Raw genomic sequence first — 20,000 nt, forward strand, 5'->3', positions numbered from 1 at the left:
CTGTAGAACATCTGCTATCCTAATCGCATACATACACACACACACACACACACACACAGACAGACACACACACACACACACACACACACACACACACACACACAGACACACACACACACACACACACACACACACACACACACAGACACACACATTTAATATCTTTATTTGCGTTCACATTTTACAATAAAATTCTTGAACACAAACAGTATTAGTTGCACCAGCATAGGACACTTGATAATTCAAGCTTTAAATCTGTCTATGGGTACAGGTAGCAGCGTCTCCTCCATATGCCGGCTGCCAATTATTGCAGATATTGAGCAGAATTTTGCCACGGCCTTTGCTTTAGGCTTGGGAATTCCTGCCATCTGCAACCCCCTGACGACTAGTCTGTGGACATTACCAAGGCTTCCAAATATAAACACTAATAATTTACATTTGTACCCAAGCTGTACAATGGCATCTTTGAGTGGATGGTACTTCACAACTTTGGTAAGAAAGGCCTCTTCTAGGCTGTAGTCAAACGCGCAACCCACTTCCAAAATGATGACCTCTCTACTGTCCTCATCGACAACAATAACATCTGGTGTATTGGCTGCAACATTTTGAAAAATAGTCATATTCATTATTGCACAGGTGGAACATGGTAGTTGAGACACGTGTGTGTTTATAGGTTTTAACAGAGGGTGTAACGTATGAGAGCATGTCCTTAACTAGCAAGTCAACAATTCTATCATGCCTAGCGATGTACATGCCTTTATATACAAAGCAGCCATTCAGAATGACAGGGATTCAGTGATTGAATTCTGATCATGGTGCAGAACAAGGAAGAAGGAAGTCTTTGGGTGGTTATGTACAGTATAGCAGCAGACACACACATTAGGAGGGGGGAGGGGAGGAGGAGGGAGGGGAGAGAGAGGGGGAGGAGTGCGGAGGGGGGAGGGGGGGATAAGGGGGGGGGGGGGGAATGGGTGGTTATATATGGCACTTTGAGCTGCAACATTTACAGGAAAAGCGCTATACAAATAAAAGTTATTATTATTATATTATTATTATATATCAGTAGAAACACAAGTACAATAGAGGAGACGGTGGATGAAGACCAGCAGCAGTAACAGGAGAGACATGTTCCATATTGTCAGTTTAGGAAGGAGGAAGCTCTTGTAAGGCTCTAGTGTCAATAAATGTTTCTCTCCTGTAAATTAAGAAGTGAAATAAAATCTTAATTCTTCTACCATTGTGACTGCCAATGGCCCCTGGTCCTAGCATAGATGACGTGTTCTAGGTAACAATGTAAAGTAGTGTTGTAGTTAACTAGGTAACAATGTAAAGTAGTGTTGTAGTTAACTAGGTAACAATATAAAGTAGTGTTGTAGTTAACTAGGTAACAATGTAAAGTAGTGTTCAGTGTTCACCCTTTTCCATAGTTTTGAATAATAAATGTGTGGACTGAAGATGTAGCGCAGCCTAACTTATTCTAATAATTATTTAACATAGATTCACTCTGAATTATTCCCCCCTCCTCCCAGACAAGGTCACATTATTATTGGATTGGTTGTTTGCGTGTCGGGTGAAGTTAGCTAAACATTTAACCTGCTAGCTAGCAAGAGAAACATCATGTCACTCTCCAAAGGTCGAAAGAGGAAAGTTGACGGTGAAAACAGGGCATTTAAAGAGGAATGGACAGTGAACTATACGTTCATCCTACCTGGTTTCATCAATGCAAAGCCGTTGTGAGACTCACATTTTCCGTGCTCACAATGTTCCCTTTCTATACATGCGAGTCGTCCTTTTCGTCAATGAATGTGATAAAGACGCGCGAGAGGAATCGATTGGTGCATAAAAATAAAAAAAACTGCCTGTGGATTAAAGTGACGTCAATATCACCAGATATCAAGCAAATAGTGACCGAGGGAGATGCCACTTTTCACATTAAGTGGGTACCAAGCCTGTCGTTATTGTATTTAATAACCTAATTGTATTTTGTATATTTTGAATGAATGGCTTATGGCTCATTGTACTTATTATCCCTAATAGCGCGTTTGCTCTGTCGTTTCAGGAGCATAGCCATAGGCCTACCACCACTTTTGCGCCGATTTTGTTGTCAATGTTTTTCAGAAGAATAAACTGAATTGGCTTTGTAACGGTTCATATGTGTGTTGCAGTCACATACATAAACATTACGTTTGAATGATTTAATGAGCTGATGTTATTTTTTTCAAACCACACACGCTATTTCAGCACCACGCACCATGTCCACCTGCTTATGATTCCCCCACCCCGCTGCCTGATTGTCTGTCCCTGTGTCATTCACTCTCAACATGAATAAAAGTACAATAAGCATTATTCAGGTGGAGGTAGATTCTCTATATGGACATTATAGGCGCTATATGTGGGACTGTCGGTCCGATATTGTAAAAAAAGAAAAAAGTGGATTCTCAAAATAATCTGCTGGGACAAATATTATTGGTGATGGGCCAGCAATGGCCCACGGGCCGCCTATTGCCGACCCCTGCCCTAGACCCTACCACCCAATACATACATTATATATTTCATCAAAGAACAGTACTTTCTATACATGAACATGTACATGAACAACATGAACATGAACATATTTTTTCCTGATTTATTATATGTATATATCTCACCCTCCCCTGGGTGATCAGTCTGTATGTTGCCAGGTCTGTATGTTGCCAGGTGTGTATGTTGCCAGGTGTGTGTGTTGCCAGGTGTGTATGTTGCCAGGTGTGTATGTTGCCAGGTGTGTATGTTGCCAGGTGTGTATGTTGCCAGGTCTGTGTGTTGCCAGGTGTGTATGTTGCCAGGTGTGTGTGTTGCCAGGTGTGTATGTTGCCAGGTGTGTATGTTGCCAGGTGTGTATGTTGCCAGGTGTGTATGTTGCCAGGTCTGTGTGTTGCCAGGTGTGTATGTTGCCAGGTGTGTGTGTTGCCAGGTGTGTGTGTTGCCAGGTGTGTATGTTGCCAGGTGTGTATGTTACCAGGTGAGTATGTTGCCAGGTGTGTATGTTGCCAGGTGTGTATGTTGCCAGGTGTGTATGTTGCCAGGTGTGTATGTTGCCAGGTGTGTATGTTGCCAGGTGTGTGTGTTGCCAGGTGTGTATGTTGCCAGGTGTGTGTGTTGCCAGGTGTGTATGTTGCCAGGTGTGTATGTTGCCAGGTCTGTATGTTGCCAGGTGTGTATGTTGCCAGGTGTGTGTGTTGCCAGGTGTGTGTGTTGCCAGGTGTGTGTGTTGCCAGGTGTGTATGTTGCCAGGTGTGTATGTTGCCAGGTGTGTATGTTGCCAGGTGTGTATGTTGCCAGGTGTGTGTGTTGCCAGGTGTGTATGTTGCCAGGTGTGTATGTTGCCAGGTGTCTATGTTGCCAGGTGTGTATGTTGCCAGGTGTGTATGTTGCCAGGTGTGTATGTTGCCAGGTGTGTGTGTTGCCAGGTGTGTGTGTTGCCAGGTGTGTATGTTGCCAGGTGTGTATGTTGCCAGGTGTCTATGTTGCCAGGTGTGTGTGTTGCCAGGTGTGTATGTTGCCAGGTGTGTATGTTGCCAGGTGTCTATGTTGCCAGGTGTGTATGTTGCCAGGTGTGTATGTTGCCAGGTGTGTATGTTGCCAGGTGTGTATGTTGCCAGGTGTGTGTGTTGCCAGGTGTGTATGTTGCCAGGTGTGTATGTTGCCAGGTGTGTGTGTTGCCAGGTGTGTATGTTGCCAGGTGTGTATGTTGCCAGGTGTGTATGTTGCCAGGTGAGTGTGTTGCCAGGTGAGTGTGTTGCCAGGTGAGTGTGTTGCCAGGTGTGTGTGTTGCCAGGTGAGTGTGTTGCCAGGTGTGTATGTTGCCAGGTGTGTGTGTTACCAGGTGTGTATGTTGCCAGGTGTGTATGTTGCCAGGTGTGTATGTTGCCAGGTGTGTGTGTTGCCAGGTGTGTGTGTTGCCAGGTGTGTATGTTGCCAGGTGTGTATGTTGCCAGGTGTGTATGTTGCCAGGTGTGTGTGTTGCCAGGTGTGTATGTTGCCAGGTGTGTGTGTTGCCAGGTGTGTATGTTGCCAGGTGAGTATGTTGCCAGGTGTGTGTGTTGCCAGGTGTGTGTGTTGCCAGGTGAGTGTGTTGCCAGGTGAGTGTGTTGCCAGGTGTGTGTGTTGCCAGGTGTGTGTGTTGCCAGGTGTGTGTGTTGCCAGGTGAGTGTGTTGCCAGGTGTGTATGTTGCCAGGTGTGTATGTTGCCAGGTGTGTATGTTGCCAGGTGTGTGTGTTGCCAGGTGTGTATGTTGCCAGGTGTGTATGTTGCCAGGTGTGTGTGTTGCCAGGTGTGTATGTTGCCAGGTGTGTATGTTGCCAGGTGAGTGTGTTGCCAGGTTTGTGTGTTGTCAGGTGAGTGTGTTGCCAGGTGTGTGTGTTGCCAGGTGTGTATGTTGCCAGGTGTGTATGTTGCCAGGTGTGTATGTTGTCAGGTGTGTATGTTGCCAGGTGTGTATGTTGCCAGGTGTGTGTGTTGCCAGGTGTGTATGTTGCCAGGTGTGTATGTTGCCAGGTGTGTATGTTGCCAGGTGTGTATGTTGCCAGGTGTGTATGTTGCCAGGTGTGTATGTTGCCAGGTGTGTGTGTTGCCAGGTGTGTATGTTGCCAGGTGTGTGTGTTGCCAGGTGTGTATGTTGCCAGGTGTGTGTGTTGCCAGGTGAGTGTGTTGCCAGGTGTGTATGTTGCCAGGTGTGTGTGTTGCCAGGTGAGTGTGTTGCCAGGTGTGTATGTTGCCAGGTGTGTGTGTTGCCAGGTGTGTGTGTTGCCAGGTGAGTATGTTGCCAGGTAGCTCTTAGTGCTTCGTACCTCACCAGCGTTGTGATTGTGTTTGTCTTCAAGATTCAAGATTCCAGATTGCTTTATTGTCTGTCACACAGTGACAGAAATGCTTCTTTGACAGGCAGAAGTGCAGTTCATGAATACAGTTTCCACATTAAAAACACACATACAGTGGGGCAAAAAAGTATTTAATCAGCCACCAATTGTGCAGGTTCTCCCACTTAAAAAGATGAGAGAGGCCTGTAATTTTCATCATAGGTACACTTCATTCCTTGCCCCACTGTAGGTCACATACATACGATAAAAACAGACAGACATAACAGTGTTTATAAAATGTAGTGCCTATTTAAAAAGTCCAGTCATTAAAAAAAAAAATAAAAAAAAAATAAAAATCTAATTCACGTTCTTTATTGTTTTCATCTCTCGTCTCCTTGGCGTTCCGTGCTGCCCTCCTGGGTCATGTGACTGGGTCATGTGACTGCCTTCTGGTGGGCTTCCTGTGTCCAGAACCCTGTTCTAACAGACTCTTACTGGATCATCTGGGTTCATGTGACTGCATTCCCGTGTACCCAACCGTTTCTGGAGTTAAAGACTTCTATTAAAGAGTTCTTCTGGATGAAGCTTGTGTCCCAGGTCATGCAGTTGAGACCTCTGGCGTAGTCGAACCATCATTACATGATCATGCAAGGAAAACTGTGTCTGGTTATCTAAGGGTTAAATCTGTGTCTGGTTATCTAAGGGTTAAATCTGTGTCTGGTTATCTAAGGGTTAAATCTGTGTCTGGTTATCTAAGGGTGAGTTCAAAGCCTCTCCCTCTCTCCCCCTCCCCCCTCCCTCTCATGTGTCTGTGTGTGTGTGTGTGTGTGTGTGTGTGTGTGTAATTACATCTGTGTAAACATTGTGTGTGTGTGTGTGTGTGTGTGTGTGTGTGTGTGTGTGTGCGTGTGTAATTACATCTGTGTAAACATTGTGTGTGTGTGTGTGTGTGTGTGCGTGTGTAATTACATCTGTGTAAACATTGTGTGTGTGTGTGTGTGTGTGTGTGTAATTACATCTGTGTAAACATTGTGTGTGTAATCTCACGTCATCAGAGGTCCGGGAAGTAGGTGACAGTATGTGAACAGTGATCATAAACCCTGTGGTGTGTGTGTGTGTGTGTGTGTGTGTGTGTGTGTGTGTATGTGTGTGTGTGTGTGTGTGTGTGTGTGTGTGTGTGTGTGTGTGTGTGTGTGTGGGTGTCAGTGTGTGTGTGCTACGGGCTGTGCTGTGAGCTTCAGGGAGAAGAAAGATTAACAAACGGAATACTTCATACGCTTCAGCGAGACACAGAAAAAGTATCTAATTAATTAGAGGCTTTGTAATTAATTAATCGAAATGAATCGCATTTTAATCGCATATCAATATTTGACACGAGAAGCAGCATATTTCAATTCAAATGGATTTGGTCTACGGGTTAGGGTTAGGGTTAGGATACACAAGTTTAAAGCAGCAAAATCCTATTTATTTTAGCTACACAGACCAACAGATCACACAATGTACCTACGGTAACCTAATGTTTTCTCTAACTGGACCTTGTTGAATTTTAATTGAATACCCCGGGTCTAGGGGTTAGGGGTTAGAGGTTAGAGGTTAGAGGTTAGGGGTTAGAGGTTAGAGGTTAGGGGTTAGGTGGTAGGGTCTAGGGGTTAGAGGTTAGATGGTAGGGTCTAGGGGTTAGAGGTTAGATGGTAGGGTCTAGGGGTTAGAGGTTAGAGGTTAGGTGGAAGGGTCTAGGGGTTAGAGGTTAGATGGTAGGGTCTAGGGGTTAGAGGTTAGAGGTTAGAGGTTAGAGGTTAGGTGGTAGGGTCTAGGGGTTAGAGGTTAGGTGGTAGGGTCTAGGGGTTAAAGGTTAGAGGTTAGATGGTAGGGTCTAGGGGTTAGAGGTTAGGTGGTAGGGTCTAGGGGTTAGAGGTTAGAGGTTAGAGGTTAGGGGTTAGGGTGTATGGTCTAGGGGTTAGAGGTTAGGTGGTAGGGTCTAGGGGTTAGAGGTTAGATGGTAGGGTCTAGGGGTTAGAGGTTAGGTGGTAGGGTCTAGGGGTTAGAGGTTAGAGGTTAGAGGTTAGAGGTTGGGGTGTATGGTCTCTAGGGTCTATGGGTCTAGGGGTTAGAGGTTAGGGGTTAGAGGTTGGGCGCAGGGTCCCAGGTGTAGCTGTAGCGCCCCCTGGCTGTGGTGTTGGAGAAGATGCAGGAACTCATCAGGCATGGAATGCATGCTGCGTTTTGGACCCACGTTGTCATAGTAATGGTGAGGCAGCGGCTTCTCTGATAGGTCGATAGGGAAGGGCCAGAAGCCATACAGGTGCACCTGTCAGAGAGTAAACCCAATCACTTTACTGTACCTCTCTCACACACACACACACACACACACACACACACCTGGTCACAGAGTTCCATCGCCACGCTAGCCAGCATCAGACCAGTGGACAGGCGGGGCTCCTTGAGGCCCCTCCCCCTCCAGCTCCGCCCCAATTCCAACAGGAAGTCCGGGTTGAAGAATACTACATTCTGATTGGGCCTCAGAGGCTGAAGGGCGCGGTGCACAGCGAATGAGAGCTCAGTGCAGAATGTGTAGGTGAAGGCAGGCAGGAGGAGGAGGGCGTCGCCGTACGCAGACACACGATTGGCCAATTGACTGGCCAGCAGCGGGTCCTTCTTTAGGTTAGGGTAACTATGGAGACACATCATGACACGGTAGCCAGTTATGTATCCATGCAGGCGTGTGTGTGTGAACACCTGGCCTCCCTGATGACCTAAACCTTCTCTCTCTCTCTCTCTCCTCAACTACACCTTCTCTCTCTCTCCTCCTCAACTACAGCTCCTCTGCATCAGCTGCTAAAGCGTCTTACTGCCATTACGACATTCAATCCTCTGCTTCTGACCCAAGGAAACTGTTCTCCACATGTTCCTCCCAGAAAGGGACAGTTAACCACAGGTCAGATTGCTCTGTACCCCTCAGATGTAATCTCTGTACTCTGTCATCCACAACCTGCACTGAGACCAGACACAAAGCTACTGAAACTAGTCCTTTTCAATGAAACTTGGCTAGGCAGGTGTGTGTGTGTCATTCATAGATCTTTAGCTAATAAGTCTCTCTTAATTAACGACTTGATTTGCTCCTGTGAACTTGATATCTTATTTGTGACTGAAACTTGGCTAGACAGGTGTGTGTGTGAGATTGTGAGTGTGAGGGTGTGTGTGTGTGTGTGTGTGTGTGTGTGTGTGTGTGTGTTAGAACTCTCTCCTACCCATCCATGATCTGGCTAGGGTTGATGGTCATCAGGCTGGTTCTGTTACCCACATCGTCATGGTTACTGAGTGGACCCAGGTTGAACCTGCAGAGGGGGGTTGGAACATTACACTCAATGATGAAGATGATGATGATGGTGATGATGATGATGAAGAAGATGATGATGATGGTGAAGATGATTGTGATGATGAAGATGGTAGTTACCTAATGATGAAGTCAGCGTTGTCGATCTCAGCTCCACAGCTGCTGTTCTGTAGGATGCCTCCGCTTCCAATGACAGCACAGCGACCCAACACTTCTGGACCCCAGGGAAGACTCTACACACACACACACACACACACACACACACACACACACGCGCGTTATACCACAACACAGCAATGGAAATAAACACCCTTTACTCCAGGGTAAACACAACACACACACACACACACACACACACATACACACTCAGACCTGTGGTAGCATGTTGTAGAGATTCTGGTCCACAGTTTTAGTTTTCTCTTGGTTGGTCTCATATCTGATCTTCTGGCCCAGTTGAGTGTTCTGTTGGGTCAGAAACAGACCTCCGGTGGCATTACAGCAGAATCGCAGTCTCTCCCTACAGGAGGGCGGTAAGGGGGGAGAGAGAGAGGGATGGATGGAGAGAGGGAGTGAGGGGGGGAGTGAGGGAGGGAGGGAAGGAGGGAGGGAGACCTGATCAGACATTACCTGTAGGGCTGTGATCAGACATTACCTGTAGAGCTGTGATCAGACATTACCTGTAGAGCTGTGATAAGACATTACCTGTAGAGCCCTGATCAGACATTACCTGTAGAGCTGTGATCAGACATTACCTGTAGAGCCCTGATCAGACATTACCTGTAGAGCTGTGATCAGACATTACCTGTAGAGCCCTGATCAGACATTACCTGTAGAGCCCTGATCAGACATTACCTGTAGAGCCCTGATCAGACATTACCTATAGAGCTGTGATCAGACATTACCTGTAGAGCACTTTCTGGGTGATGTTGACGTAGTGAGGGCAGTTCATCAACTCTCTCACCTCCTTTATAAGAGAATGTTGCTTCATCCTGAGAGGGAGGGAGAGGGAGGGGGAGAAGGGAGAAAAAGGAAGGGGGAGGGAGGGGGGGGGGTGGAGGGTGAGAGAGAAGGGGAGAGGGATAGAGTTGTAGTAGTGTTGAGTATCTGCTTGTTTAAAACAGTATTTGCAGCAGGGAAGGCAGAGCCTCATCATACTCCAATGTAAATAGCTGTTATGAAAACAAAAAACAAACAAAATACTAAAATGAAATAAATATTAATATTGTTCCACTGATTTGTGTAACAAATGTAATTTTCGGTAAGATTCCCAAATAATATTTTGTGGTCAAAATCGCAAACTTTGCGCAAATACAGGGAAACACTGTAGGCAGCGACTAGTTCTGCATTACACCCTCCTCCCTACCCTGTCCCCCACCAGCCTCTCTTCCTCTGTCTTATCCTCCCTACCCTCTGTTGAATCTTCTATCCACTGAAGCAGCATCCTCCACCCTCCTGTCTGCTCTCTCCTCATCCTTCTATCTTCTATCCACTGACTCAGCATCCTCCACCCTCCTGTCCGCTCTCTCCTCATCCTTCGACACCCTCTGTCGACTGATCTTGAATTAAGCGATATTATTATTTTTTGTATTTAACCTTTATTTAACCAGGCAAACATGTAAGAACAAATTCTTATTTGCAAATGCACCTGACCAAAAAGCAATGGCTCTTTGGGGGGGGGGGGGGGGGGAGATGGGAAGCTAGAAATAAAACAAGGTTAAGTAATACAATAAACAATAAAACAATAAAACAATAAAACACTGGCAAATACAGATGCATTATAATACTGTTGTCTGTCCTGTGTTGTTGTTGTGTTGTCCTGTTTTTTGATATGTGAAAAAAGTATAAACGCACTTGCTGTGGTGACGAAGCAAATTCCTATATGTGTAATGCATAGTGGCAATAAACGTTATCTCAATCTCAATCTCAATCTCAATACTAACAGTCAGAGAGAGGGGAGAGAGACGGAGGAGGTAGGGGTGAGGAAGAGCGGAGGTGAGGGATAGCGGGGGTAGTGGAGCAGGGGTACTTAAAATGAGGCAGTGATGGGTTATGGGATGGGTGAGAGACGGTGATCAACAGGTGCATTGATCGACTATGGTTCGCTGCAGGATTTGTTTGAAAGCAGTGAGTGAGGTGAGGGCGGTGAGTTTGAGGGTGTTTTGTAAGGTGTTCCAGTCGTGTGCTGCAGCGAACCGGAAAGCGCTGCGCCCGACTACGGTACGGGCTTTGGGGATGGTGAGTCGGACAAGATCACTGGATCTTAGAACGATGACGGGGCGGTGAGAGAGGTGCAGAAGGGATGAGAGGTAGAAAGGTGTTTTGCAAAGTATGGATTTGTAGATAATATGAAACCAGTGACTGAGCCGTCTGCTGTGAAGAGATGGCCAGTCTACAAGGGTGTACAGATCACAGTGGTGAGTTGTGAAAGGCGCACCAGTGGCAAAACGAATGGCGGAGTGATGGAGTGTGTCGAGTTTCCTGAGGGCAGACTGAGATGCCATCCTATAGATGGTATCGCCATAGTCAAATATGGGCAGGATGGTCATCTTGACAAGGGTATGTTTGGCTGCACGGGTGAAGGAGGCCTTGTTCCGGTATAAAAAGCTTAGGCGAGCTTTGACTTTTGTCTGCAGGTGCTTTATGTGGGTGGTGAAGGAAAGGGATGAGTCCAGCCAAAGGCCAAGGTATTTGTAACAAGAGACAAACTCCAGCTCGGAACCGTCAACACAGAAGATCTTAGGGGAAAATGTGAAATGTGCAACAAGGGGAGAAAAAACACTGGACAAGGTATACACCAACATCAAACGTGCTTACAAGGCTAGTCCGCTAGCTCATCTAGGCATGTCTGACCATGTGTCAATCCTCCTGATCCCAGCATACACTACCATGGGGAAAAGTGCTCCCATCACCACTAAGACTGTCAGAACCTGGCCAGAAGGGTCCGCTCCACTGCAGATCTGCCTAAATGACACCCCATGGCAGGAATATGAGCATGAGGACCTGGAACAGTACACGTCGTCGGTTCTGAACCACATAGTGAACTGCACCAACTCAGTCACCGTGGACAAACGGGTCCGGGTCTACCCCAACACGAAGCCATGGATGACTGGGAAGGTCCAAAAACTGATCAACGAGAGGGACAACGCCTTCATCGCAGGGAAGAGCACACCGCTGTACAGCACCACCAGGGCTAACCTAAAGCGCGGAATCAAAGCGGCCAAGGCAGACCACAGAGAGAAGATTGAGGAATGCTTCCTGAGCAACGACTCCAGGCGGATGTGGCAGGGGGTTCAGCACATGACAAACTTCAGAGCCAACAGGCTCACAGCCGCAGAGGACGACCCCCTGCTGGCGGGAAAGCTGAACACCTTCTACGCCCGGTTCGACGAGGGGCGAACGGAGGTAACCACAACACAAACACCACTCTCTCCAGCTCTCAGCAGCCTCACCCTCACAGAGCATGAAGTGAGACGCGTGCTGAAGGCGGTGGACCCCAGGAAAGCCTCGGGGCCGGATGGCGTCCTGGGACGGGTGCTGAGGGACTGCGCCGACCAGCTGGCCGGGGTTTTCACCAACATCTTCAACCAGTCCCTGTCCCAGGCCACCATCCCACCCTGCCTGAAAACCTCAACTATCATCCCAGTCCCGAAGAAAAGCACGGTGAGCTGCCTAAACGACTACCGCCCGGTGGCACTCACACCAATCATCATGAAGTGCTTCGAGAAACTAGTCCGGGCCCACATACTCACACGCCTCCCGCCCAACCTGGATCCATACCAGTTCGCCTACAGAGCCTACAGGTCCACAGAGGACGCCATCGCGACGACTCTCCACGCCACTCTATCCCACCTGGAGATGGGAAACAGCTACGCGAGACTGCTCTTTGTGGACTTCAGCTCCGCCTTCAACACCATCCTTCCAGACAGGCTAGTGACCAAACTACTAGACCTGGGTCTATCACACTCTATATGTGCATGGATCAAGGACTTCCTGACCGACCGCCCCCAGAGGGTGCGGGTGGGCCCCCACACCTCCACAGCCCTCAGACTCAGCACTGGGTCCCCCCAGGGCTGCGTGCTAAGCCCCATCCTCTACAACCTCTACACCTACGACTTCACCCCCGTCCACCCCAGCAACTCCATCGTAAAGTTTGCAGACGACACCACCGTGGTGGGATGCATCTCGGGGGGGGACGAGGCGGCGTACAGGGATGAGGTAGAGCAACTGAGCAAGCTGTGCAAGGTTAACAACCTGCTGCTGAACAAGTCAAAGACCCAGGAAATCATCGTAGACTTCAGGAGGAAAAAGTCCGAGATCCAGCCCCTGCTCATCGACGGAGAGAGCGTGGAGAGAGTCTCAACCCTCCGATTCCTGGGGATGCACATGCGGGATGACCTGACCTGGAAGGACAACACAAAAGCCACCATCAAGAAGGCACAACAGCGGCTATACATCCTGAGAGTCCTCAGGAAGGAACACAGCAAGCAGGAGATACTGGTGACCTTCTACCGCGGCGCAGTGGAGAGCATCCTCACCTACGGCATCTGCAACTGGTTCTCCAGCTGCACAACCGCAGAGAGAAATGCGCTACAGAGAGTCGTCAGAACAGCACAGAAGATCACCGGCGCCCCCCTCCCCTCTCTGGAAGAGCTGTACAACACACGCTGTCTCAGGAAGGCCTCCAAGATCTCCAGGGACCCAACCCACCCTGGGTACGAACACTTTACCCGGCTGCCCTCGAAAAGGCGGTTCAGGACCTTGGCCGCAAGGACAAACAGACTGAAGAACAGCTTCTACCACAGGGCCGTCCAGGCCCTGAACACAGCAAAGACCTAGGTTCTGGGCCCTGGACAGTCTGGACGGATTGATGGCAGCTGCTGGACTGAAAAAATCAGGTGTAGTGCTGAGGCACAAATGTGTACATTTCAAGCCTGCAAACTGCGACACTTTAAATAAATGTGCAATAACACTATTGTGCAATATGACAACCCTAGTCGTCTATCTGTACAGTATAGTATAGTGGATAGTGTACATAGCCTTTATTTATGTAAACCAGCTCCTTCCCTTCTTGTGATTTTTTTCTTCTTTCCTAACACCAGGGGAGCCACCCCTCCTAAATTTCGTTGTTTGGTACCTGTACTGTAGCAATGACAATAAAGACCATTAATTCATGCTGACACGAGGTCTCCGGTCGAAAAGAATGCACTTAGTTTTTTTGGTGTTGAGGAGAAGATGGAGGCGATGAAAAGACTGCTCAATGGAGGTGAGGCTGAGTTGTAGAGTGGAAGCCGCAGAGTGGAGTGAAGGGCCTGCACAATACAAGATGGTGTCGTCAGCATAAAGATGGATCTGGGATTTGCCAGCATCTTTTGCTACATCATTAATGTAGATTGAGAACAACGTTGGTCCCAAGATGGAGCCTTGAGGCACCCCGAGAGGGAGGGTGTTATACTGAATATCAGCACGGCTGTGATTGGGTCGTAGGTACGAGGCTGTGATTGGGTCGTAGGTACGAGGCCGCAGGCCTCAGCTCATCCTAAATGCTGCCGCCCATCTGGTGTTCAACCCCCCAAATTCTCTCATGTTACCCCCCTCCTTCTCTCATGTTAATAATAATAATAATAATAATAATAATAATAATAATAATAATGGATTTTATTTATAAAGCACTTTACATTTCAAGAATCTCAAAGTGCTACAGTCAATAAAAGAAACAAAAACAGCACAACACAATAAAGATCACTAAAAACATCAAAAGCAGAAAGGTTAAAAAGACACTGTGGCATAAAACTAAAGAAAAAAAATAAATACAAATCTGGCTACTGGAACGCTTTGTTAAAAAGATGAGTCTTAAGTCCGCTCTTAAAAGAGTCGACCGACTGTGGTGCTCTCAGGTGGGCAGGGAGGGCGTTCCACAGTTCGGGGGCGATGGAGCAGAAGGCCCGGTCTCCCATGGAGCGGAGGTGGGTTTTGGTGGGTTTGAGGAGGTTTGCATTTGATAAGCGGAGAGTGCGAGTGGAGGGGCTGTGGGATTTGACCAGGTCCTTGAGGTAAGGGGGTGCGTTGCCGTGAATGCATTGATGAGTTAACAGTGAGATTTTGTAAATGATCCGAGAGGAGATGGGAAGCCAGTGTAGTGAGTGGAGGATGGGTGTGATGTGATCGTATTTGCGCACTCTCATCAGGATCCTAGCAGCGCTGTTCTGAATGTACTGGAGCTTCTGAAGGCTCTTGCTAGGGATCCCGATGAGAAGTGCGTTGCAGTAGTCGAGCCTGGAGGAGACAAAGGCATGGACTAACTTCTCGGCATCGGGCAAAGACAGGGTGGGGCGGAGTTTTGCTATATTTCTAAGGTGGAAGAATGACGTTTTGGATATGTGTTTAATGTGGGCCTCGTAGTTGAGGTGGGGGTCCATTCGAACACCAAGGTTGGTGACGACGGATGACAGAGGGATAACCTGTCCAGAGAAAGTGATGCTTGTTATGGGGGATGATTTAACCTGGTGAGGGGTGCCGATGAGGATGGCTTCTGTTTTGCAGCTATTTAATTGAAGGAAGTTAACTCTCATCCACGCCTTTATCTCCTCCAGGCAGATGGTGAGTGCAGATGAGGTTGACTGAGGGGTTGTTACCCCCCTCCTTCTCTCATGTTACCCCCCTCCTTCTCTCTTGTTACCCCCCTCCTTCACTCATGTTACCCCCCTCCTTCTCTCATGTCACCCCCCTCCTTCACTCATGTTACCCCCCTCCTTCTCTCTTGTTACCCCCCTCCTTCACTCATGTTACCCCCCTCCTTCACTCATGTTACCCCCCTCCTTCTCTCTTGTTACCCCCCTCCTTCACTCATGTTACCCCCCTCCTTCACTCTTGTTACCCCCCTCCTTCTCTCTTGTTACCCCCCTCCTTCACTCATGTTACCCCCCTCCTTCACTCATGTTACCCCCCTCCTTCTCTCTTGTTACCCCCCTCCTTCACTCATGTTACCCCCCTCCTTCACTCATGTTACCCCCCTCCTTCTCTCATGTTACCCCCCTCCTTCTCTCTTGTTACCCCCCTCCTTCACTCATGTTACCCCCCTCCTTCACTCATGTTACCCCCCTCCTTCTCTCTTGTTACCCCCCTCCTTCACTCATGTTACCCCCCTCCTTCCCTCATGTTACCCCCCTCCTTCTCTCATGTTACCCCCCTCCTTCTCTCTTGTTACCCCCCTCCTTCACTCATGTTACCCCCCTCCTTCCCTCATGTTACCCCCCTCCTTCTCTCTTGTTACCCCCCTCCTTCTCTCTTGTTACCCCCCTCCTTCACTCATGTTACCCCCCTCCTTCCCTCATGTTACCCCCCTCCTTCTCTCATGTTACCCCCCTCCTTCACTCATGTTACCCCCCTCCTTCACTCATGTTACCCCCCTCCTTCCCTCATGTTACCCCCCTCCTTCTCTCTTGTTACCCCCCTCCTTCTCTCTTGTTACCCCCCTCCTTCTCTCATGTTACCCCCCTCCTTCCCTCATGTCACCCCCCTCCTTCTCTCATGTTGCCCCCCTCCTTCTCTCTTGTTACCCCCCTCCTTCTCTCTTGTTGCCCCCCTCCTTCACTCATGTTGCCCCCCTCCTTCTCTCTTGTTACCCCCCTCCTTCTCTCTTGTTACCCCCCTCCTTCTCTCTTGTTACCCCCCTCCTTCTCTCTTGTTACCCCCCTCCTTCACTCATGTTGCCCCCCTCCTTCTCTCTTGTTACCCCCCTCCTTCTCTCTTGTTGCCCCCCTCCTTCACTCATGTTGCCCCCCTCCTTCTCTCATGTTACCCCCCTCCTTCTCTCTTGTTACCCCCCTCCTTCTCTCATGTCACCCCCCTCCTTCTCTCATGTCACCCCCCTCCTTCACTCATGTCACCCCCCTCCTTCTCTCTTGTTACCCCCCTCCTTCACTCATGTTACCCCCCTCCTTCTCTCTTGTCACCCCCCTCCTTCACTCATGTTACCCCCCTCCTTCTCTCTTGTCACCCCCCTCCTCCTCTCTTGTTACCCCCCTCCTTCTCTCTTGTTACCCCCCTCCTTCTCTCTTGTTGCCCCCCTCCTTCTCTCTTGTTACCCCCCTCCTTCACTCATGTTACCCCCCTCCTTCTCTCTTGTCACCCCCCTCCTTCACTCATGTTACCCCCCTCCTTCTCTCTTGTCACCCCCCTCCTCCTCTCTTGTTACCCCCCTCCTTCTCTCTTGTTACCCCCCTCCTTCTCTCTTGTTACCCCCCTCCTTCTCTCATGTTGCCCCCCTCCTTCTCTCTTGTTACCCCCCTCCTTCACTCTTGTTACCCCCCTCCTCCTCTCTTGTTACCCCCCTCCTTCTCTCATGTTGCCCCCCTCCTTCCCTCATGTTACCCCCCTCCTTCACTCATGTTACCCCCCTCCTTCACTCTTGTTACCCCCCTCCTTCACTCTTGTTACCCCCCTCCTTCCCTCATGTTACCCCCCTCCTTCTCTCATGTTACCCCCCTCCTTCTCTCTTGTTACCCCCCTCCTTCTCTCTTGTTACCCCCCTCCTTCTCTCTTGTTACCCCCCTCCTTCACTCATGTTACCCCCCTCCTTCTCTCATGTCACCCCCCTCCTTCACTCATGTTACCCCCCTCCTTCTCTCTTGTTACCCCCCTCCTTCTCTCTTGTTACCCCCCTCCTTCTCTCTTGTTACCCCCCTCCTTCTCTCTTGTCGCCCCCCTCCTTCACTCTTGTTACCCCCCTCCTTCTCTCTTGTTACCCCCCTCCTTCCCTCATGTTACCCCCCTCCTTCTCTCTTGTTACCCCCCTCCTTCTCTCTTGTTACCCCCCTCCTTCACTCATGTTACCCCCCTCCTTCTCTCATGTTACCCCCCTCCTTCTCTCTTGTCGCCCCCCTCCTTCACTCTTGTTACCCCCCTCCTTCTCTCTTGTTACCCCCCTCCTTCTCTCATGTTACCCCCCTCCTTCACACCCTTCACTGGCTACCGGTAGCAGCTTGCCTCAGATTCAGGACTCTGCTGCTTGCCTACAGGGGGCAGCAAAAGGAACAGCAATAAAATTGCGTTGAAAATCTGGTAGCTCAGACTTACGACGTAGCCTCTGTGAAGCATCAGATCTTAATGGGGCCAAAACCCGTTTTAACAACACTGAGATTCACTCACTTGCGGGCTGATGTCATCGAGAGGAACTTGTGTCTCAGTAAGACACACCGATGGGACGTGTAACTGTTGAATCTCTCATTCCTGCCAACAGATAAACATACTGTTACACATAGACAGACAGGCAGACAGACAGACAGACAGACAGACAGGCAGGCAGGCAGACAGGCAGACAGGCAGACAGGCAGACAGACAGGCAGACAGACAGACAGACAGACAGACAGACAGGCAGACAGACAGGCAGACAGGCAGACAGACAGACAGACAGACAGACAGACAGGCAGACAGACAGACAGGTATAATAAAGGAGTTTGTAAACAAATAGTAGCTTTTTCTTTCTCCTTACGCACAAGACACGTTGTGAACAGTGTAAGCTAGAAGAGCGTTGAGACAGACAGAAGAGCATTGACGCAAGCTGCAGTCTCTCAGAGGCCAGCTGGACAGAATCTGCTACACAGTAGACAATCGTATCGTCATGAAGATGAGCTTGGCAGTGTTTTAGTGCGGAGGCAATATCATTCATGTACACTTACTTAGTCAAATGTATTTTGTTGTGAGTCACTTTGGATAAAGGTGTCTGCTGAATGTCTAAAATGTTGATGTTTTGTAACCAAAGCCCTGGTGAGGGGATCTATCAAACTATTGATCAATGTTGAGAATTATATCTCTCTCCCCTCTGTGTGTGTGTCTGAGTGTGTCTGTGTGGGTGTGTGTGTGTGTGTGTGTGTGTGTGTGTTCTCACCCTGTGTCCCTCTGCATCCAGGAGCAGAGCAGGAGAGTGTGCACCAGAACAGGAACAGCCAGGACCAGTAGTCTGAGTCTGGGACTCACAGCCATGCTCCCTCCTGCAGAGACACTGGACCACAGGACAGACGTGTGGACGTGTGTGTGGGGCGGCCAGGAGGACACAAGCGTGTGTGTGTGTGTGTGTGTGTGCGTGTGTGTGCGTGTGTGTGTGTGTGTGTGTGTGTGTATGTATGTATGTGTGGGGCGGCCAGGAGGACACACGTGTGTGTGTGTGTGTGTGTGTGTGTGTGTGGGTGTGTGTGTGTGTGTGTGTGTGTGTGTGTGTGTGTGTGTGTGTGGGTGTGTGTGTGTGTGGGTGTGTGTGTATCTTTGGGAACTGTAGAGAAAGAGGAAATTAGGGATATAGTAAATAAAAGCACAAATAAAAATAAAAACCCTAATCCTACAGATGGGATGATATTGATATGTCCCTGGTAAAGAACTTAACCATTAACTCACATATGTAACTTGCCATTTAAAACAGGAACATTCCCAGATAAAATGAGAGTTGCAAAAGTTATCCCATTATTCAAAGCTGGAGACAAGTGTTCCTTCACTAAAGTAATAACCGCTATCCTTGCTGTCACAGTTCTCAAACATACTTGAAAAACAAGTATTAAAAGTTATTATTATTATTGTTATTATTACAAAATAATTAAATTAAGATTATATAATGATTGGAGCACTTTGAGCTGCAACGTTTGCAGGAAAAGCGATATACAAATAAAGTTATTATTAGTAGTAGTAGGTAAAATAGGCACGGCTGTTGTAGTGTTAAATCTGTAAAACCGTAAAATAAACACTGAAGTACATTTGGAAATTGATGGTGTAAAAATTGACAGACTATATGAAAACAACAAGCTGGAAAGCTTACAATCTACCCTTTTCATAATCTGGAAAAAACATAAAAATGACGTTGCCAGACTTTTTGATCAAACTGTCACATATGTCAAGTAGGGTAGGCCTGCTCACCTCTGGACAGATCTACAACATTGGCTTGCCGCCATTTCACGACTTCTACCACTCAATTCCTCAGATACTATCTTCAAAATATGAGCCCACAATTAAAACTGCGTAACCGTGGTAACCTTCGACTGGACACCGTTCTGAGTGAGCCTTGGCTAGTTCCGAGGGTCTTACCGTGGGTCCTTGTCAGCGCTTCACAGGTTCACTTCTCTGGTCCAAATGAAGGATGGGGTGGAGACAATGGTGATGTTATCCTGTCTCTACCTGTCCCCGCCCCCCCCCCCCCCCCACACACACACACACACACACACACACACCTGCTGACTGACACAGGACACGTTGTCAGTGACTTGACAGTCAGAGCCAGAGACACACATGTACTGGCAATTTCTGCGCCCCGGGCCGATGTAAAAGTTGGATGGGGGGCGCATTATAAATAAAATTAACATTAACATTAACATTAACATATCTGTACTGATAAGATATCTAAACTGAGTGAGGGGAGCCGCCCCCACCCCCCACACACACACCTGCTTACTGACACAGGACACAGGATACGCCCACTACAGCCACAGGGGACCATCAGAGACAGAGACACAATACTGTAGTGGAATGCAGGTATACCTGAAAGAACGAGTAAGTTCAGATGTTGTTAGTAATATGAGTCCTGCATGGCAGGAGAGAGGGAAGGGTTTCAGTTGGAGGTTGTTGTTGTTGTTGTTGTTTGTTTTTCCAGCTAACTGGAATCATGTGTCTCGCAGTGTTTTAGTGCGGAGGCAATATCATTCATGTACACTTACTTAGTCAAATGTATTTTGTTGTGAGTCACTGTGTGTCAAATGCCACCTAAGGTTTTAGCTTCAGTGGCTTTTGGAGAGAAATGACCGTGACCTGTGCAGCCTGAGCCCACATCCCACACCCTTTCTGCCTG

General features: G+C 48.4%; 1 protein-coding gene across 1 annotated transcript; it reads right to left on the reverse strand.

The window, feature by feature from the left end:
- Positions 1–6,946: 6,946 nt before the first annotated feature.
- LOC308169543 (alpha-2,8-sialyltransferase 8F-like) lies at positions 6,947–18,154 on the reverse strand (the record flags this gene model as incomplete). The annotated part of the gene is made up of 7 exons (XM_080544226.1): positions 6,947–7,147; positions 7,219–7,510; positions 8,088–8,174; positions 8,294–8,406; positions 8,546–8,690; positions 9,076–9,162; positions 18,060–18,154. The coding sequence occupies 7 exons, from the start codon at positions 18,152–18,154 to the stop codon at positions 6,947–6,949; spliced, it is 1,020 nt and encodes a 339-aa protein (XP_080400352.1).
- Between the last annotated feature and the right edge of the window lie 1,846 nt (positions 18,155–20,000).

The sequence above is a fragment of the Nansenia antarctica genome (genome assembly GCF_963989245.1).
Source record: "Nansenia antarctica genome assembly, chromosome: 13".
In the NCBI taxonomy this organism is placed as follows: domain Eukaryota; kingdom Metazoa; phylum Chordata; class Actinopteri; order Argentiniformes; family Microstomatidae; genus Nansenia; species Nansenia antarctica.